The sequence below is a fragment of the Truncatella angustata genome (genome assembly GCF_020726525.1).
Source record: "Truncatella angustata strain MPI-SDFR-AT-0073 chromosome Unknown BKA67scaffold_15, whole genome shotgun sequence".
Taxonomy (NCBI): domain Eukaryota; kingdom Fungi; phylum Ascomycota; class Sordariomycetes; order Amphisphaeriales; family Sporocadaceae; genus Truncatella; species Truncatella angustata.
The window spans coordinates 511722-527627 of record NW_025763395.1 but is presented as its reverse complement, the minus strand read 5'-3'; the positions used below and the strand labels follow the sequence as shown (position 1 = coordinate 527627).

General features: G+C 51.3%; 6 protein-coding genes across 6 annotated transcripts; 3 read left to right on the top strand and 3 right to left on the bottom strand.

Annotated features, from left to right (window-relative positions):
- The first annotated feature begins 821 nt into the window (after positions 1–821).
- BKA67DRAFT_146951 (beta-glucosidase-related glycosidase) lies at positions 822–3746 on the top strand. Its single transcript, XM_046095096.1, has 2 exons — positions 822–1343; positions 1398–3746. Exons 1-2 carry the CDS (start codon positions 1175–1177, stop codon positions 3674–3676), a joined length of 2448 nt encoding a protein of 815 aa, XP_045950950.1. The 5' UTR covers positions 822–1174; the 3' UTR covers positions 3677–3746.
- Positions 3747–4601: 855 nt separating this feature from the next.
- On the top strand, positions 4602–6785 carry BKA67DRAFT_589141 (major facilitator superfamily transporter). The gene is made up of 5 exons (XM_046104425.1): positions 4602–4791; positions 4900–5165; positions 5233–5484; positions 5536–6309; positions 6365–6785. Exons 1-5 carry the CDS (start codon positions 4710–4712, stop codon positions 6599–6601), a joined length of 1611 nt encoding a protein of 536 aa, XP_045950949.1. The 5' UTR covers positions 4602–4709; the 3' UTR covers positions 6602–6785.
- Positions 6786–6961: 176 nt separating this feature from the next.
- On the bottom strand, positions 6962–8035 carry BKA67DRAFT_697388 (uncharacterized protein; the record flags this gene model as incomplete). The annotated part of the gene is made up of 3 exons (XM_046109374.1): positions 6962–7270; positions 7352–7385; positions 7560–8035. The coding sequence occupies 3 exons, from the start codon at positions 8033–8035 to the stop codon at positions 6962–6964; spliced, it is 819 nt and encodes a 272-aa protein (XP_045950948.1).
- Positions 8036–8402: 367 nt separating this feature from the next.
- On the bottom strand, positions 8403–9940 carry BKA67DRAFT_528971 (peptidase family M28; the record flags this gene model as incomplete). Its single annotated transcript, XM_046098999.1, has 5 exons — positions 8403–8477; positions 8525–8693; positions 8746–8888; positions 8944–9488; positions 9544–9940. 5 exons carry the CDS (start codon positions 9938–9940, stop codon positions 8403–8405), a joined length of 1329 nt encoding a protein of 442 aa, XP_045950947.1.
- A 258-nt stretch (positions 9941–10198) lies between these two features.
- BKA67DRAFT_146466 (fungal-specific transcription factor domain-containing protein) lies at positions 10199–13207 on the bottom strand. Its single transcript, XM_046095094.1, has 9 exons — positions 12813–13207; positions 12699–12759; positions 11885–12641; positions 11793–11826; positions 11621–11741; positions 11542–11562; positions 11114–11490; positions 10888–11062; positions 10199–10833 (listed from the first exon to the last, which is right to left on the bottom strand). Exons 1-9 carry the CDS (start codon positions 12952–12954, stop codon positions 10458–10460), a joined length of 2064 nt encoding a protein of 687 aa, XP_045950946.1. The 5' UTR covers positions 12955–13207; the 3' UTR covers positions 10199–10457.
- Positions 13208–14291: 1084 nt separating this feature from the next.
- Positions 14292–15860, top strand: BKA67DRAFT_542776 (FAD binding domain-containing protein; the record flags this gene model as incomplete). The annotated part of the gene is made up of 4 exons (XM_046101155.1): positions 14292–14294; positions 14353–14493; positions 14550–15267; positions 15325–15860. 4 exons carry the CDS (start codon positions 14292–14294, stop codon positions 15858–15860), a joined length of 1398 nt encoding a protein of 465 aa, XP_045950945.1.
- Between the last annotated feature and the right edge of the window lie 46 nt (positions 15861–15906).

The window sequence follows — 15906 nt, the reverse complement described above, 5'->3', positions numbered from 1 at the left end:
CGCGATGCGGAGGACTTGCCCTAGCTCCCCCTGGGTCTTTACCGTAGTACTGCGGGTCGAAAAACCTTCGAATGAGGGCCCAATCAGCCGGTTCTGGGGTGATGCATCGAGGAAACCCAGGAAACCAGCATCAGATACGCGAACACATCGGCTTCTCTAGGACTAGCTTGCGGCGTTCTCCCTTCACCGCGACCACCAAGGCCTTGTGACTGTCATGAGTTTTCCATCAGACGGAGTCGTCCATGGGGAAAAGGCCCGAATTCGATTGCGGGGTGATTGGAAATTTGAATGCATTTCCCCAGTCTGGAGTTGCATGTCATCATCCTATTGTTATTTGTATGGATCTGGAGAAAAACGTACTAGTCTTGCCTTGCTTTAGCGAGCGATTAATGGCTAAACATCGGCCTCGGGAGTCCATTTGCCGGGTTAAAGACTGCCGGATGGGCGACCGGGGCCCCAAATCATGACCTTCTAGGTTCTGACTTGCGTTCAGTAACTGCCACAGATGACCGTTATTGGTAGTCTTTGGAGAGCCTAGTCTAGAATGAACCTTCCAACCCTTTTAAACCCTGTATGAACATGATCGTCTCTATCCCACTCGGGGCTTGTTTTCATGTTAGGAACCATCTTCGCCGAGCCAGTCTGGTAAACCTCGGAACTTCGGAGTGGACGAACATGGGGATACACACGGTCATCAGTGTGGACCATCCCATATTCTTGGATATGACAGCCATAACCATGCTCGCCATGTTTTTTTTCTTCAGCACTCCACAGTATACCCCACAAACGTCAATGAATCAATTAGCCTACGGCAAGCCCATGGGCACGGTGTGATCTCGGTCCTTCTTCTGCTCCCCAGCAAAAGATATGGAGATTCTATGGATCGTAATTGCTTACAACTCAATTCATGGGGATCGAAACGGGACCAAGAAGTCTTCAAGTCTCGTAATACTATTCACCTTTATAGCCTCTATACTCCGATAAGCGCTGGACTTCGGAAAGTTGAGGCCGGTGTAAGCGGGGTTTCCAGACTTGGACGCAAGGACATGATGGTGTTCGTATCCGAGTACGATCGTGGGTGGTCACGATCGGCTGTCTATATAAGTTCTAACATACCCACGGTGATGAGGGCTTCTGTGTTGTCCAACAGCCTCACGCCACACATCAATTCACTATGGCTTCTCCAAGGTCGCTCTTGCTGTCCTCGCTTCTGCTACTGCCTGCGGTTAATGCCCAGGCATATGACTCTGGCGCTCGTGATGAAGATGCTTTCAGCTATGTTCAGCCTGAGAATACTACCATCCTGACACAATATGGCTCTTCGCCAGCTGTCTACCCTTCACGTACGTCATGTCGCATTATCCCGCGCCGTTGTCGTAACTAATTTCTTGTGCTAGCCAACATCTCTACCACGGGTATCTGGGCGGACTCTGTTGCCAGAGCCAAGGCTTTTGTTGCTGAGCTTACTCTGCAAGAAAAGGCTGACATGGTCACTGGTACTCCCGGTCCATGCGTTGGAAATATCTATCCCATTCCGCGTCTCAACTTCTCTGGTCTTTGTTTGCAAGATGGTCCGCTTTCCATCCGTGTTGCCGACTACGCCAGTGTGTTCGAAGCTGGTGTTACCGCCGCCAGTACTTGGGACAAGCAGATTCTCTACGAAAGAGCTTACGCTATGGGCGAGGAGTTCAAGGCTAAGGGTGCCCAGATTGCTCTTGCACCCGTTGCCGGCCCTCTGGGACGTTCTGCATACTCCGGCAGAAACTGGGAAGGTTTCTCTCCTGATCCCTACTTGACTGGTGTGGCCATGGAGGAGTCTATCAAAGGCTTCCAGGATGCCGGTGTTCAAGCAACCGCCAAGCATTACATTGGTAACGAGCAGGAGACCATGCGCAACCCAGAATTCGACGCCAATGGTACTCTGACCGATGTCACATTCGAGGCCCTCTCTGCCAACATTGACGACAGAACCATGCACGAGCTTTACCTCTGGCCCTTCGCCAATGCTGTCAAGGCCAATGTCGCCAGTGTCATGTGTTCATACCAGCGCCTTAACGGTTCTTACGGCTGCCAGAACAGCAAGGCCTTGAACGGTCTCCTGAAGGAGGAACTTGGCTTCCAGGGTTATGTCATGTCCGACTGGGGTGGTACCCACTCTGGTGTTGCTGCTATTGAAGCTGGTCAGGATATGGACATGCCCGGTGGTATCGGCAACTATGGACTGCACCCCGAGGCCGGCTCTTTCTGGGGCAACAACGTCACCACTGCCGTCAACAACGGCACCCTCGATATTACCCGTCTGGATGACATGATTGTCAGAATCATGAGTCCTTACTATTACTTGGGTCAGGACGTTGACTTCCCCAGTGTTGATGAATCCTCCGCAGACCTAAACACCTTCTCTCCTCGTGACACCTGGCTGAAGGAGTGGAACTTCACTGGCGAGTACAGCCGTGATGTCCGTGGCGAGCACGGCGCAGTGATCCGCAGGCACGCTGCTGAGGCTACTATTCTTTTGAAGAATGTAAACAACGCTCTTCCTTTGAAAGCACCCAAGTCGATTGCTGTCTTCGGCAACGATGCAGGTGAGGATACCAACGGGGCCTACATTAGTGAAGACTTTGAGTACGGTACCCTTGCTGTTGGTGGTGGTTCTGGTACTGGTCGCTTCACCTACCTGACCACACCGCTCGATGCCATCAAAGCTCGTGCCGCCCAGGACGGCTCCCTTGTCCAATACTGGCTCAACAACACCCTGATCGAGTCCTCCGACGTATCCACTTTGTGGATCCCGTCAACTCCTGATGTCTGCATTGTTCTCCTTAAGACCTACGCTGAGGAAGCTGCAGATCGCGAGCATCTTTCCGTCGACTGGAACGGTAACGACGTCGTTACCTCCGTTGCCAGCAACTGCAGCAACACCATCGTCATCACTCACTCTTCTGGTATCAACACCCTACCATGGGCTGACCACGAGAATGTCACCGCCATTCTGGTCGCTCATTACCCTGGTCAGGAGTCGGGCAACTCCCTTGTTGATGTTCTCTACGGTGATGTCAACCCCTCTGGCAGACTTCCCTACACCATTGCCTACAACGGCACTGACTACAACGCGCCCCCTACTACTGCCATCAACACTACCGGTGCCGAGGACTGGCAGTCTTGGTTCGACGAGAAGCTTGAGATCGACTACCGTTACTTTGATGCTAACAACATCTCGGTTCGCTATGAATTTGGCTTTGGTCTTTCGTACTCTACTTTCGAGATCGCCGACATCCAGACCGAGGCTCTCGCCGACGACATCACCGAGGCTGCCGAGGCTCAGGCTACCGCCCCTGGCGGTAACCCCGCCCTTTGGGAGTCTATTTACAATGTCACCATCTCTCTCAGCAACACTGGTGATGTTGATGGCGCCACTGTTGCCCAGCTTTACGTCACTTTCCCCGACAGCGCCCCTGAAGGCACCCCACCATACCAGCTCAGAGGCTTCGAGAAGGTCTGCCTGGGCGCCGGCGAGAGTCAGACTGTTGGCTTTGAGTTGATGAGACGTGATCTCAGCTACTGGGACATCATCTCCCAGCAGTGGTTGATCCCCACTGGTGACTTCACCATTAGTGTCGGTTTCAGCAGCCGGGACTTGAAGGAGGTTGCAACAATCACTCCTGTCTCCGCCTAGAGGAGGAGGAGGAGCCTTATTAGATTAGTAATGATAATGATAGCATGAATAAATCATGATTGACCAATCAGCTCTCTTTCCGGGTTCCACTTTATAATGCCCGTGCGATTCTACCAAAAGCTTCGAGAAAAGAATGATACATCGGAACCTAGTTATGGTTGAATAATCGTCATACCAATGATGTTTGAGCTTTAAAGCTTCGTGCCATATTATCAGCGACTCGCAGCCTGTACAGCCGTCGCCGTTACCGTCGAGTCAGGAGCTTCATCATTGTTACCTGACTTTATGTGCTTCTCGCAGATCTACTTCATGTCACATTACAAGCCTCGACCAGCATGTCCCAGAAACCAGATGATTGAGAGTTTCTAATTGATCCACCAAAGGCTTTCATACCTTTCTACATTGACACTGAATTATAAATGCAATGCCGCACTCGTTAAGTTAAAGTAGCTGGAAATAGCTGTTTACGCCACGTTCAATCAATCATTCTTGATCTTCCAGCTAGACACTAAACCGGCATAGCAAATCAAAACCATCGAATCAGTATCGAGATTGGGCGCGATGGTTCTGCTATAGTCGGTGTCTAGTGACGCTCTCGGCCAATCTGGACGGCTTATATAGTATATTTCTCCTCACCCTCCGCACCGGAAAGTCCGCCAAGCATTGTCACCGGTAATTCCGTAGCGACATCACATTGGCGCACTTATGAGAACTGAGATTAACTAGCCTCGGCAAATGAGTCAACCAATCCTGACCTTAAGATATATCATACCCCTGCATGATTTGAAGGCTAGCCGCCTATGTGACCTCCACCGCCGGAAAGTCGATCCACAGTGGATATGGGGAAGCGGATCAAGTGGAGGGCGTGGAGATTCCGGGGAAGTTGGGGGCCTGGGGACGGTCTGGGGATTCGTTCTTCTTGTCTGCATGATAAAGAATGGCCTGGATCCTCTGACGATTGTCGTATGATGTAGCGTGGTTTAGAACTGTTTACTCTTCCGAGAAATAGATTCAGAACCCAGCAGTCACCAATATGTCGGGCTGGAAGCACGCGTTTGCCCTCTCGAAGGCTGACGTCAAAGACGCCACACCGCCCGGAACGGTTGTGTTGATTGGTACGCGATTAAATTTTCTTGTTATTTCATTTCCAACACCGCGCCTCAGGCCCCTGTGTTGTGCCCTACCCAAATCGGTTCACCATGACTGATATATACTACCGGTAGAGCATCATACAGATAAAACAGACCCAGAAACTGCACAGTCCCAGGGGGATGGCGATGTCACTCTTCGATTTCCAAGACCTTCGGCAGATCCTGCAGATCCACTCAACTGGGCAACATGGCGAAAACACGGGGTACTTCTCGTCGTGTCGTTATACGCGCTGGTCGCAAATTTTACATCCTCCAGCATCGCTCCAGGACTGCAGCTATGGATGATGAACTATCCACAAGACCCGAGATCCTTCTCGGTCTTGGTTAGACTAGTAGCTGTAAGCCAAGCACAGGTTCACCATCCTGTACCAACCCGATGATGACTGACTCGATATCCTTACACAGGTCAATGTGTTGATGATGGGAGGTGGCAATATCTGGTTCGTGCCACTATCGAATATTCTCGGTCGACGACCAGTACTCATTGCATCGACGTTGATGTTGACGCTTTGCACCATGTGGTGCGGTCTTGCTACGAACTATGATTCTCTTTTGGCTGCCCGTATATTCCAAGGAATGGCCAGCGCCGCTGCGGACACGGTTGCGCCGGCTTTGATTGGTGATGTGTACTTCATGGATGAGCGCGGACGAGCAATGGTAAGAATCAACGATAAACCATCAATTTTTGTGGGCTGACACTGCTTCAAGACGGTGTACACCGTCTGCCTCGTTATTGGACCCATCATTGGAGGTATCGCGGGTGGTTATATCGCGTTCACGATCGGATGGTTTTATGTCTTCTGGATCGGGTGTGCGTTATCGGCAGCAGTCTTTGTAGGCACAGTGCTGTTCGTCCCCGAGACGCTCTACACACGGTTTTCGACGCCACCGACTGGCGCGGAGCTCACGTACGGAGCTCCCCCGAAGGATGGTGCAACTCATCTCGAGCGGACGCCAACACACGCAACCGTGACTGACTACAAGCCGTATACGTTCGCCCGATCGCTCGGCTTCATGAAACCCGCCGGTGGCTGGGCGCACCACTTCATCCAGCCCTGGCGCACCCTTGGGCTGCCAGGTACGTGGGTGGTGATGCTTCACTACGGTGGCTTGGTCGGCGGTATCGTGACCATCTCCACCATTGGTCCCCAGATTGTTGCTGCGCCTCCATATCTCTGGGGCGCCAATTCTGGGCTGATCAATATTGGAGCTCTGATCGGTTCCATCCTGGGTGCCATATACACCTATCTGCTGTCCGACTCTCGCTTGAAGAGCCAGGCTAAGCATGAGAGTCACGGATACGCAGAGCCAGAGAGTCGTCTGCCTACCATGTTCCCAGCGCTCTTGATTGCGACAGCCGGTTTCCTCACCTTCGGCTTCTGCGCCCAGAATCCTTCGATCAAAGGCTGGGTCGGGCTGGAGTTTGGCTATGGTATGATCTCGTTTGGACTGATGCAAGTGCCGTCGATTGGTTTCAACTATGTAAGTGCCATTGGCGACTCAATTATCTGACCAAACCGACTAACTAGTGTTTCAGTTGATCGACTCCTATTCGTCCCTTGCTGCAGACTGTTTTGTTATGGTCACCATCCTGCGTGCAATCATCGCGTTTGCCTGGACATTTTTCGTGTCGGAATGGATAGCAGAGGATGGGGCAGCTGAAGCTTTTGGAATCTTCGGCATGCTTATGGGCATTTTTGGTCTTCTTACCGTGCCGTTGTGGTTATATGGTAAGCGGATGAGGATTGCGACCGCGTCGGTATTCGGATACTAAGTGTTGGGCATGGAGCTTCGATGAAAGAGCAAATGGGATCGATCATTAATGACAACTTAATTGGAGCGAAGGGATTGGAAACCGAACCGAGCCCATGATGTGATCAAGTTGTCCTTTTCCATCCGATAATGTCATAAACATGTTTGGCCACAACGCCAACCAGAGACCAACCCATGCATCCAAGACTCACCTGTAGGGCCTCAAGTCGCTCAAAACTTAGTGCAATTTTAATAACTCGCGAAATTCTATATTTTACCGCTTACTTTCTGTCTGATAAATTCGTACACTCATCGTAACTTATTTAGTTTACTTATTAGTCCATTTTATGATGATCTACTTTTATCCCACATAAATCCACCTTTATTTTATAATATTCGACTCCTCGAAACCATCGTCAAATGGCACTGATCGCGAGATTTGCGCCGCGCGAAGATCGATATAATCGCAGTTGTCCGGTGTATCTTGTGTGGGTAAGATCCCAACCTCGGTGTCGAAGAAGCGGTTGTAGAAGTTGATGGCATTTGTATTGTCACCAATAGGCGCAAGGTACTTGTTCTGGCACATAACTGTAGTGTTGCCGCACTTAGTATCGGAACGATACCCGTGCTGAGGCGCTCGTCGAGCATCTCGGCGACCTTGTGGAACACGTGTCCGGCCTTGAGCGACGTTCTTGGGCCGGCTATTAACAATGGAAGTCGAAGCTAGTGGTGCTTGTTTCTAGCGAGGCGAGATTTCCTCATGTAGGCTGACGGCCGACTTGATGTGGTCATGGTCATAGATCATGCTACCTAATAAATTAGCGACGACTATTTCGCAGAGTCCAAGGCGATCTTGAAAGACGAGCAGAGCACATGGAGGAGAGGCTATTTTGAGATGCCAAAAATCAATGTTGAAACAATTGAGACAGCCATCGGCGAACGGGTCAAAGACTTTCACCCGTTTACCCGCCCGGACTTACTAGATGCTCCGGCACTGCCTACGGATTTCTTCTTGCTGCAGTAAGAAGTCCAGCAACACCAGGCCCCTTTTGCACCGACTGAAATCGCGATCGTACGTCTGCTCCCACTTGAGTTCCGGTCCATCAAACTGTCGACCAGAAGATTTCAAGAACCGCATGAACCTGAAGATAAATAGTGCCGCATTGGGAAAAGACTCATAGGGCTGACGCAGACACTGTTTCTCAATGTATCGTTCAGGGTTTCGGTGATCCCGCCTCGCTGCATATATGTACTGATCAACAGTCATCCAGTCGGGCAGTTGTTGCGCTAAAGCGCTAAGGCTGGTGGATTTGAGACATCTGTTGAGATACTGCCGAAAAGCATCTTGAACCGATTCTGCAGTGATAAGAGCGATGGCACCTTCGATGGCTGGAAGCTTGAACGACTTTCGAAGCCCTTCGAGAGCCTCCAAGAAGTGGTTGGTGCCTGTGCTCATTTTCTTGAGAGGTTGCCAGTACGAATCAATCCTGAACATGTCACACGTATAGTCGAAGCGTTGGCAGCGTTGTACAGATATGTGGCAATATATACTCCATACCCGAGCCCCCACGGGGAAATTATCGCCATAAACTCGTTTGGCCTAGAAATGTTGGTGCACCAGGTTTCGAAACAGAAACATAGGAACAAAGCACTTTCGTTTGCTGGCCTCTCGTGCTTTAGAACAATTCGATCACGCAAGGAAGTAAAGCGCATTGTTAGCTGGGATTATGATATAGCTTGTATTCGTGGATAGTGTCTTTCAGAGCACGTCTTATTCTAATGGTTTGGGTTTTACGTGCATTGCTCGATTTCAACTGAACAGTTCATCGCCAACTGTTGTCCCATCCTGCTTGTTCTACAACAAAGGCAATAGCCAACTCCGAGAAGCGAGCCATATGCTGCGACCAATTAGCCAGAATCTGATAGTCGACGAGTGAGAACTCACGTCAATAGAGAAGTATCCGTTTGTATCGTTGACGTCCATCGTGTCCTTTGAGGTATGGACATACGGGTCGTAGTCTCCGGGAAAGCCGCCGTGCATTGGATCGCCTTCGGAGGCAAAGGCGGCGGGATAGTTGAGCTTTGTGTAAGACATATAATCGGATCCGGCATTCCTGTTTCGATTCAGAGGTCGAACATTTCACGGCGGATAGATGGGTGACTTACGGTCCAAGCTCATAGACATCAGATTCGATGGAAATGTATTCCTTGGCAAGCTTCAGGGCCCAATAAGTCAGGGCATCATCTGCCTGGGTCTTGATGAAACCGATAGACTCAGTAGAATTTCGCGCAATATAAGCAGTCATATCCTATTCCTTGTGAGCTACTTGTGTTTTTGGAAGGAAGGTTTCACGATGTACTCACAAACTCCATCATGGCTCCAATAACTGCATTCGAGTCTTTCTTGTATCTGGCAACTGCCTGGCTGCCCAGCAGTCCACCTTCTTCCGCAGCGTACCAATGGAACTCGACTGGCCCGTCCTTGGGTATGAAGCCGCTGTGCGCGAGAACTCGGAACGCCTCGAGGATGCTGACGGAGCCGGAGCAGTCGTCGTCAGCGCCCGGCGCTGGCAGCAGGGGGAACAAGTAGTTGGCGGAGTCTTGGTGGGCGCCTAGGATGGTCAAGGGATGTGTCCAATTGCGCACCTTGGGTTCGAAGCGCGCAATGATGGAAGGCTGAGGGAAGACGTGGGTAAAGAATTCGAGCGAGATATGCGTATGAAAAGGACTCTCGGCAATGATCTCGGCGACGTGGTCGTGCAGCCACTGAGCGCTGTGTTCTCCGGTAACCCCACCATAATATCGGTTATAGTAGCTCGTCAAGTGCTTGAGCACATCATGCATCCTCTGCGTCGAAATTTGGGGAAAGAGAGGCTTGATCAAGCGATGATGTCTGAGATCTGGCAGTTCTGGGGCCCATGTTAGCCGAAAGTGCGCCGGCGGCACGCGTGGATAATCACATACTCGCTTTGCCTGATAGCGCCCCCAATTGCTCTGTGTACATGTCCTGATAGTCTGTGACGTCCATGAACTTGTGCTCTTTTCTCCGCAGGCGCATCTTGTCTCCGTTGGTCATCCATTTCGGCTCTGGTTCGCCTAGGACGTGGAGGAGTCGCGGCTCGGCCAGCTCCTCAGCAGCCTCGGGCCGAAGCGCGAGGTATGCATCTACGGGGTCTTTGTGGGCTTGGACAACCTGAAGCAGCTCTGCGTGTGCCTCTGGGCGAAGGCCGTGTAGATCGAAGGTCTCGAAGCGGTCGGTCGACGGGCCGAAGACGACCTGGTTGCCAGCGGCCTGGGAGCTTGCGACGAATTCGGTCGTGCCCAACAGGAGGAGCAGGTTGGTGATTGACGATCGCACCATGTTGGTTATGTTGGCAGTGGCCGATTGACACTATACGAGAGTTTGGCCCGCAAGCGAGGCGAGGCCGTTCTTTTACATACAGAGAGCAGGGAAGCGCTTCGGAGTCGACATTCATGTCGCAATCGGAGACGGCTGCGGATCCGTACGTGTCACGGGCTCCACAGCAGCTCTTACAGGGGACCGGCCGCCGCTAACTTTGTGCTGACCTGCCTAAAACAGGCCTACAAGTAAGCATTGCTGTGCGCTAAGCCGCCCCAAGCTTCAGCCCTTTCGGCGTCGCAGTTCGGAGTTCAACTCATCCAAAGCATGAGAGAGTTGACCATAATTTCGAAGATTGTGAAACGTCAATGTTGTTCGGTGGCAGGGCGGTATCAATATGAAGAGGACTAGATAGGCCGATCGTGCCCAAGCGTTCATGTCAAGCCTGTTGGAAATGTTATACATACATCTGCGACGAACCTTTGCGTCATCTTATTACAGGCCCCTACTTTGCGGGAGCGCCACAGCAAGCTACCGCCTATAGAGGCGCAAACATCGAGTTCGTTCCGTCCATATCCTCCAGTTGAAAGGCAAAGTCAAAGTCCATCTCCCCATCTATGAGATTTAGAGGACCCCAGTAGTGATTCAAGTGAATCATTGCCTCGTTGGCGTCCACTGTAGGCGCCACCGTCGGCGGCGTCTCTGTGGAGAACTTCCTCCTCGCCTTGTCGATCGATTTCTGCATCAGCTTGGCAGCCTTGAGCGCTACCACGCACTCATCCATGGTTTCCAAGATCTCAATGGCCATGGCTACAACTTTGAGCAATGGCTCCGTTTCCGTTTCTGTCGCCTCTTTCATGACGTAGACAAGAATCACAGAGGCTGCGAATACCGTATAAGTGGTATTGTAGTACCTGCACCGTCGTCAGTGCCGCGTTTGTCGGCAGCCGCCGCTGGAAGATGCTCACCAGGTACGGAAGAAATCATGATGTTGATATGTAACATAGATCGTGTCAATGGTCTGCTTTGCAGAGTCCAAGCACTTCTGGATACCCTCGCGAATCCCGGGCAACGTGCTTCGCTCATTCGAGGAGGAGGTTAGCAGTAGAGAACCGAAGGTGAGTATTCGGAGGTTGTGATATCCTTAGTTGCGCCCATTAGATCGAGTAATCTTGGTGATGGCGGAAGACTTACTAATGCCTAGGACCAGCCTTTGTCGTTTGGCCCACTGCGGATCCCGAACGCTTTTCAATGAAACCGGCTCACCCATGGATTGCTTCGGTCGGATCGCCATCGGGAGGCTCTCTACCCATTTGTCGAGATCTTGCTCTAGTCGATATGCCACAGCAATAGTCCTAGGAGTAATCGTTTCCGGCAGGTAAATATCAAAACATATACTCCTGGTTATCCTAGATAAGTCAACCATTGATTTAATGATGGCGCACTGAGGTGGTTCGAAGCGGTCGTGGGAAGAAGATCCCGAGTTCTCATTGCCTATGAGCGGGAAGCTTCGATTGTGGTATAGGTCTGACCCGAGAGTGTCTGGCCGTCCCATGGCGAAAGACATTTCACTAAGCCCACTGTCAGCCATCCGTCTCGAGAGACGACAGAATGTGACTTACGTTTCTAGAGAGTATAGACCCCTATTTTATATTGGGTTAGCTATGCAATGAAGGGGGTCAATGCTGCTTAAACGCTTACCACCACGTCCGTGCCTCAGCTTTTAGTTGTGATAGAGGCTTTCTCGATTCGGGAGGTGGTTCTCTGTTTATGCCCATAGCCAGCGCCGTCCGCACCGCAAGGCCCACGTACATATAAGACCCTACAGAATCAGTTAGACCTACTGGCCAAATTCTTGCGGAAGAGTACTTACAATGGGCGTTCAGCTCGTTCTGACATATCTTGGACTGTTTGTTATTATGTTAGTTTTGTTTCGAGGATGATGGGACCGTTGGCGAGGCATACCAGCATAAAGTAGCATTGTACCATATCCAGATCCGTCACCATGCCAAGCCTATGGCAGCGCGAAATCGCCTCATCGAAGAAGGTTCGACTCCACTGAAGGTTACTAACACCACCAATAGGTTCTTCTTCCCTTGGCCCTACCAAGGCCCCTAATGACAGCATGCTGTAGTAGAGTGCAGCAAAGCTAGAAGTATGTAGAGGATCGCCTTCTTGCGACCATAACTTCTCGCACCGCGAAAGGAACTCGGCCTTATCCAAGAACGGGTGCACGAAATGTATACTGGTGAAATAATTCAAAATAAAGTTACGACATTGTGGATAATGCGTGACTCGACCCGGGCGGTGGCCTCCGAGAGCTGCATCGACGGCTGGTGAGAATGCGTGGTTGTGCAAATTCGACACGAGGGCTTCCCCGTCATGATCTTCTGGTGACTCTTCGGGCGCATCTCCGGCTCCACCTGCCCTCTGAACCTGCGACAAGATAGCAACTGATGATGAACTACCGTAGAACTCCACATTTCTGGTGTGCCGATTGACGCCAGAAACCTCTTGTCCGGCACCTGGTCTCAGCCGTGTGGATGCAGGCGATTCAGCATCATAGTTGCTTGAAGGATGTCGATCAGCATCTCTGTATGTTGGGGTTGTAGCAGATGGTTCATCTGTAAGTGGTGTAGTATAAGTGACTGATTGTCCGTTCTTGACTTGAGCCTGCAACGCAGCTAAACGTTTCACTTCCTCCTCAAGATGGCGCACATAGCTGTGGGCGATGTTAGCAATGGACTAATGCCAGTCTCCAATCGATGTTCTCACTGACTCCGGAGTAAACAGTCGCCGGCCAGAGTCTTGACCTCTGTAGACGCACTCGATGTTATGATCTGTGATTGTCAGGCCGGGTTTGTTCTGGCACTTGTTGTGGCAAGATACTCACTTCGGCAGTATGTACATGGATACAAATCGTCGCACTTGTTCTTCTTGATCCGGCATGCATCGCACGCCCGAGCTGCCCGGGGTCGTCGGACTTTACTACCGGAATTTTGGGTCGGTGGTGGTCGGGGACTGGCACGATCCATTGGTGCCTACGATGCCCGTATTATGGGCTAACGGGTGGAGCAGATCAAATGAATCTCATGATTCTCGTACGTTCATGTGTTCCCATCGTCCCCTTTTCATGTATTCAAGGTGTCGCTCGCCAAAAACCTGGGGTTTTCTGCACAGCATACTACCCTTCCAATACTCCGCATGAAGTCTCGAACAGACTTATCACGTGGCGAAGGGGGGAGTGGAGAACATGTGGAGAACCTTGATCAGTCGCAGTGTGGGATGGATTGCGGATGAGACAGTCGCATCCATTTGTACTCCGTACTTGGAGCTTCAATCACCATGACACCCAGTCACAGCTAACGCTAGAGCACTATTTATGGACTATGTATTTGTGCTTCTAAGAGCAAACGTCTGCGTCGGACCGAATGCGGGCTTTGGGAGTGGTACGCACGCTATATTCCAGCTTGTAACCGAGAAACACCCCACGTCAAAACCTGCACGTAGAGACTACAGTAGAGCGCGTGCGGCGCCCAAAGACCAAAGCCCCAACGCCGAGCGTTGGTGTCGTTACGTACATACCTTTACCTGGCTTGATTCCTTCTTGTGCCCACCTGCGACAAGCCAGATTGTTATTGTCGTCATAACACTTCAGCTTCAAGATGTCTAGGAAAACCTCATTCCGTATGCTTTCGAATACAGCTCAAGGGACCTGTTGTTTCACTGGGGACCGTGTACCTTCTGTGGCTTACAGGCAGGGGGGCCGCCCCAAACATCAATCGGGTTCTGGCCGGTTGATCTATCGAGAGCCGGGTAGAAGAAGCCCGCCGGTGGCATATGTCTCTTACTGAATAACCTAAGGTTAGTTGCCTCAAGGGCTCGAAAAACAATCTGCGTAGATGTCGTGGCCTTCGCACCTCGCACTTATGAAGTTACATTCGATGACAGTCTGCAGTCCGAATACCCCAGACATCGGACATTTTAAGGTCCCGAGGCTCGCGCCATGTCAAGCCGCTCAGTTCCCGTGGCGATCGAGCGCATGCCATGGCCCGGCTTGTACCAGCCGTGTAATAGCGAACTTAAGATGCGTCTGAAGCTTCTTTCAAGGTCCAAATTGCCCGGAATTGCCGGTTGCCACGGAACGTGAAGCATGGTTCGGAAATTCCGGTCGATCTTCCCCGACTTCCCACCAAGGCATTCGTGCTCCCATTTATTCGCCCCAATTCACCGGGGAATCTGGGGTCGTGTGGGGGTGCGATGCAACATCCTGGGACATCATTAGACCATTTATCTTATCCTTTATCGGCTGACGTTGGACACTGTCACTTTCTGCATTGCCTCACTCGTCTACTCAAGATAGATTCCAGTCATGGTATGTGGCCTCCGAGGCGTGCGACGCGTCAATCAGTGACTAACGTTTATCTTTTCAGGCTCAAGAACAACGCAGAAGCAGTGTCGAGTTGGACATTATCGTCGTGGGGGCTGGCCTGAGCGGCTTGGCTACAGCCATAGGGGCCGCTTTATCAGGGCACCGCGTGACCGTATACGAGTCAGCCAAAGAGCTTCTCGAGGTAACCACCGACCAGGAGCCATTGGTTTCTTAATGCGAATGCTTACTGTGCTTCAGGTTGGCGCTGGTCTGCAAGTAACACCAAACTCAACAAGAATCCTACAGAAATGGGGCTTGCCGGATAAACTGTGGCAGTCTGCCGCAGAGCCCACTTCTCTTCTTGTTCATAGATACTCCGGTGAAGTTCTTGCCATGGAAAAAGACTTCGACAAGAACATTCGGCGGAAGTATGGAGCTCCCTTTATCGACCTTCACCGAGTCGATATGCAACTATCACTTTTCGACCGTGCCAAGGAGCTTGGTGTTGAGTTTAAGCTCGGGCAGAAGATCAAGTCTATCGACTTTGATATTCCTGAGGTGACATGTGAATCAGGGCTCAAGGGGAAGGCGGACCTCATTGTCGCAGCCGACGGTCTGTGGTCTCGGAGTCGGGCTTGCCTGCTGGGCAAAGAGGATCCTCCACTGCCAACTGGCGACCTTGCATACAGAGTCGTTCTGAAGCTTGACCAGATCACAGATCCCGAACTAAGATTGTGGGTCAAGTATCCTTCTTGCCACTTCTGGATTGGACCTGGTGCACATGCTGTAGGGTACTCCCTGAGGGCTGGCGAAATGTACAATATCGTGCTTCTGGTGCCCGATGACTTGCCCGCAGGTGTCAGCAAGCAAACTGGCTCAATAGAGGAAATGAAAGCACTCTTCAAGGGCTGGGATCCCGTCTTGGGACGGTTCCTGGATCTCGTCGACGGTGTTGAAAAGTGGAAACTGATGCACAGTAAGTTCAAGGGATGTTCTATAACCTTCACCGACGTTACTAAATTGACTTTTACAGGAGAAGAACTCGATTCATGGGTCAATGACAAGTCCAATTTCGTCTTTGTTGGAGACGCCTGCCATCCAATGCTGCCCTATCTAGCACAAGGCGCAAACTCGGCTATCGAGGATGGGGCTGTTCTGGGAGGACTCCTCGGTCACATCGAATCCAAAAGTCAGCTACCCAAGGCACTGAAGATGTACGAGACGCTGCGGAAAGCCAGAGGGGAGGCAATTGTCCGTGAAACTTTCAAGCAGCGCGCTGCGTTCCACATGCCTGATGGGCCGGAGCAAGAGGCCCGTGATGAGATTTTCCGACAATACATGGACGGCGAGAAACTCGACGGCTCCCTCCCGAGTCGATGGACATGCCCTGAAGTACAACCATGGATTTATGGATACGATGCCTTCAAGGAGGTGGAGGATGCGGTGCGTAAGAGCCCCTTTGCTGCTGTCGACCAGACTGAAGATGCCTCCTGCACAAACTGGAGCCCACCTGTGATTGGCCGAATCGCTTCATGGATTAAGTCAAGGATGGCCTGGGCATCATTATAAGTTAGCATGATTACATTTACATATAGCGTATACCGGAGTTAGTGGT

What these genes read in the sequence shown, in the direction of transcription:
- BKA67DRAFT_589141 (XM_046104425.1), top strand. Translation starts at nt 4,710, where the DNA reads ATGTCGGGCTGGAAGCACGCGTTTGCCCTCTCGAAGGCTGACGTCAAA. An exon ending in TCTTGGTTAGACTAGTAGCT is followed by an intron (nt 5,166 to 5,232) that starts GTAAGCCAAGCA and finishes ATCCTTACACAG; the next exon opens with GTCAATGTGTTGATGATGGG. An exon ending in ATGAGCGCGGACGAGCAATG is followed by an intron (nt 5,485 to 5,535) that starts GTAAGAATCAAC and finishes CACTGCTTCAAG; the next exon opens with ACGGTGTACACCGTCTGCCT.
- BKA67DRAFT_146466 (XM_046095094.1), bottom strand. Translation starts at nt 12,954, where the DNA reads ATGGATCGTGCCAGTCCCCGACCACCACCGACCCAAAATTCCGGTAGT. An exon ending in TACAATGCTACTTTATGCTG is followed by an intron (nt 11,827 to 11,884) that starts GTATGCCTCGCC and finishes AATAACAAACAG; the next exon opens with TCCAAGATATGTCAGAACGA. An exon ending in GCTGAGGCACGGACGTGGTG is followed by an intron (nt 11,563 to 11,620) that starts GTAAGCGTTTAA and finishes AATATAAAATAG; the next exon opens with GGGTCTATACTCTCTAGAAA.
- BKA67DRAFT_146951 (XM_046095096.1), top strand. Translation starts at nt 1,175, where the DNA reads ATGGCTTCTCCAAGGTCGCTCTTGCTGTCCTCGCTTCTGCTACTGCCT. An exon ending in GCCAGCTGTCTACCCTTCAC is followed by an intron (nt 1,344 to 1,397) that starts GTACGTCATGTC and finishes TTCTTGTGCTAG; the next exon opens with CCAACATCTCTACCACGGGT.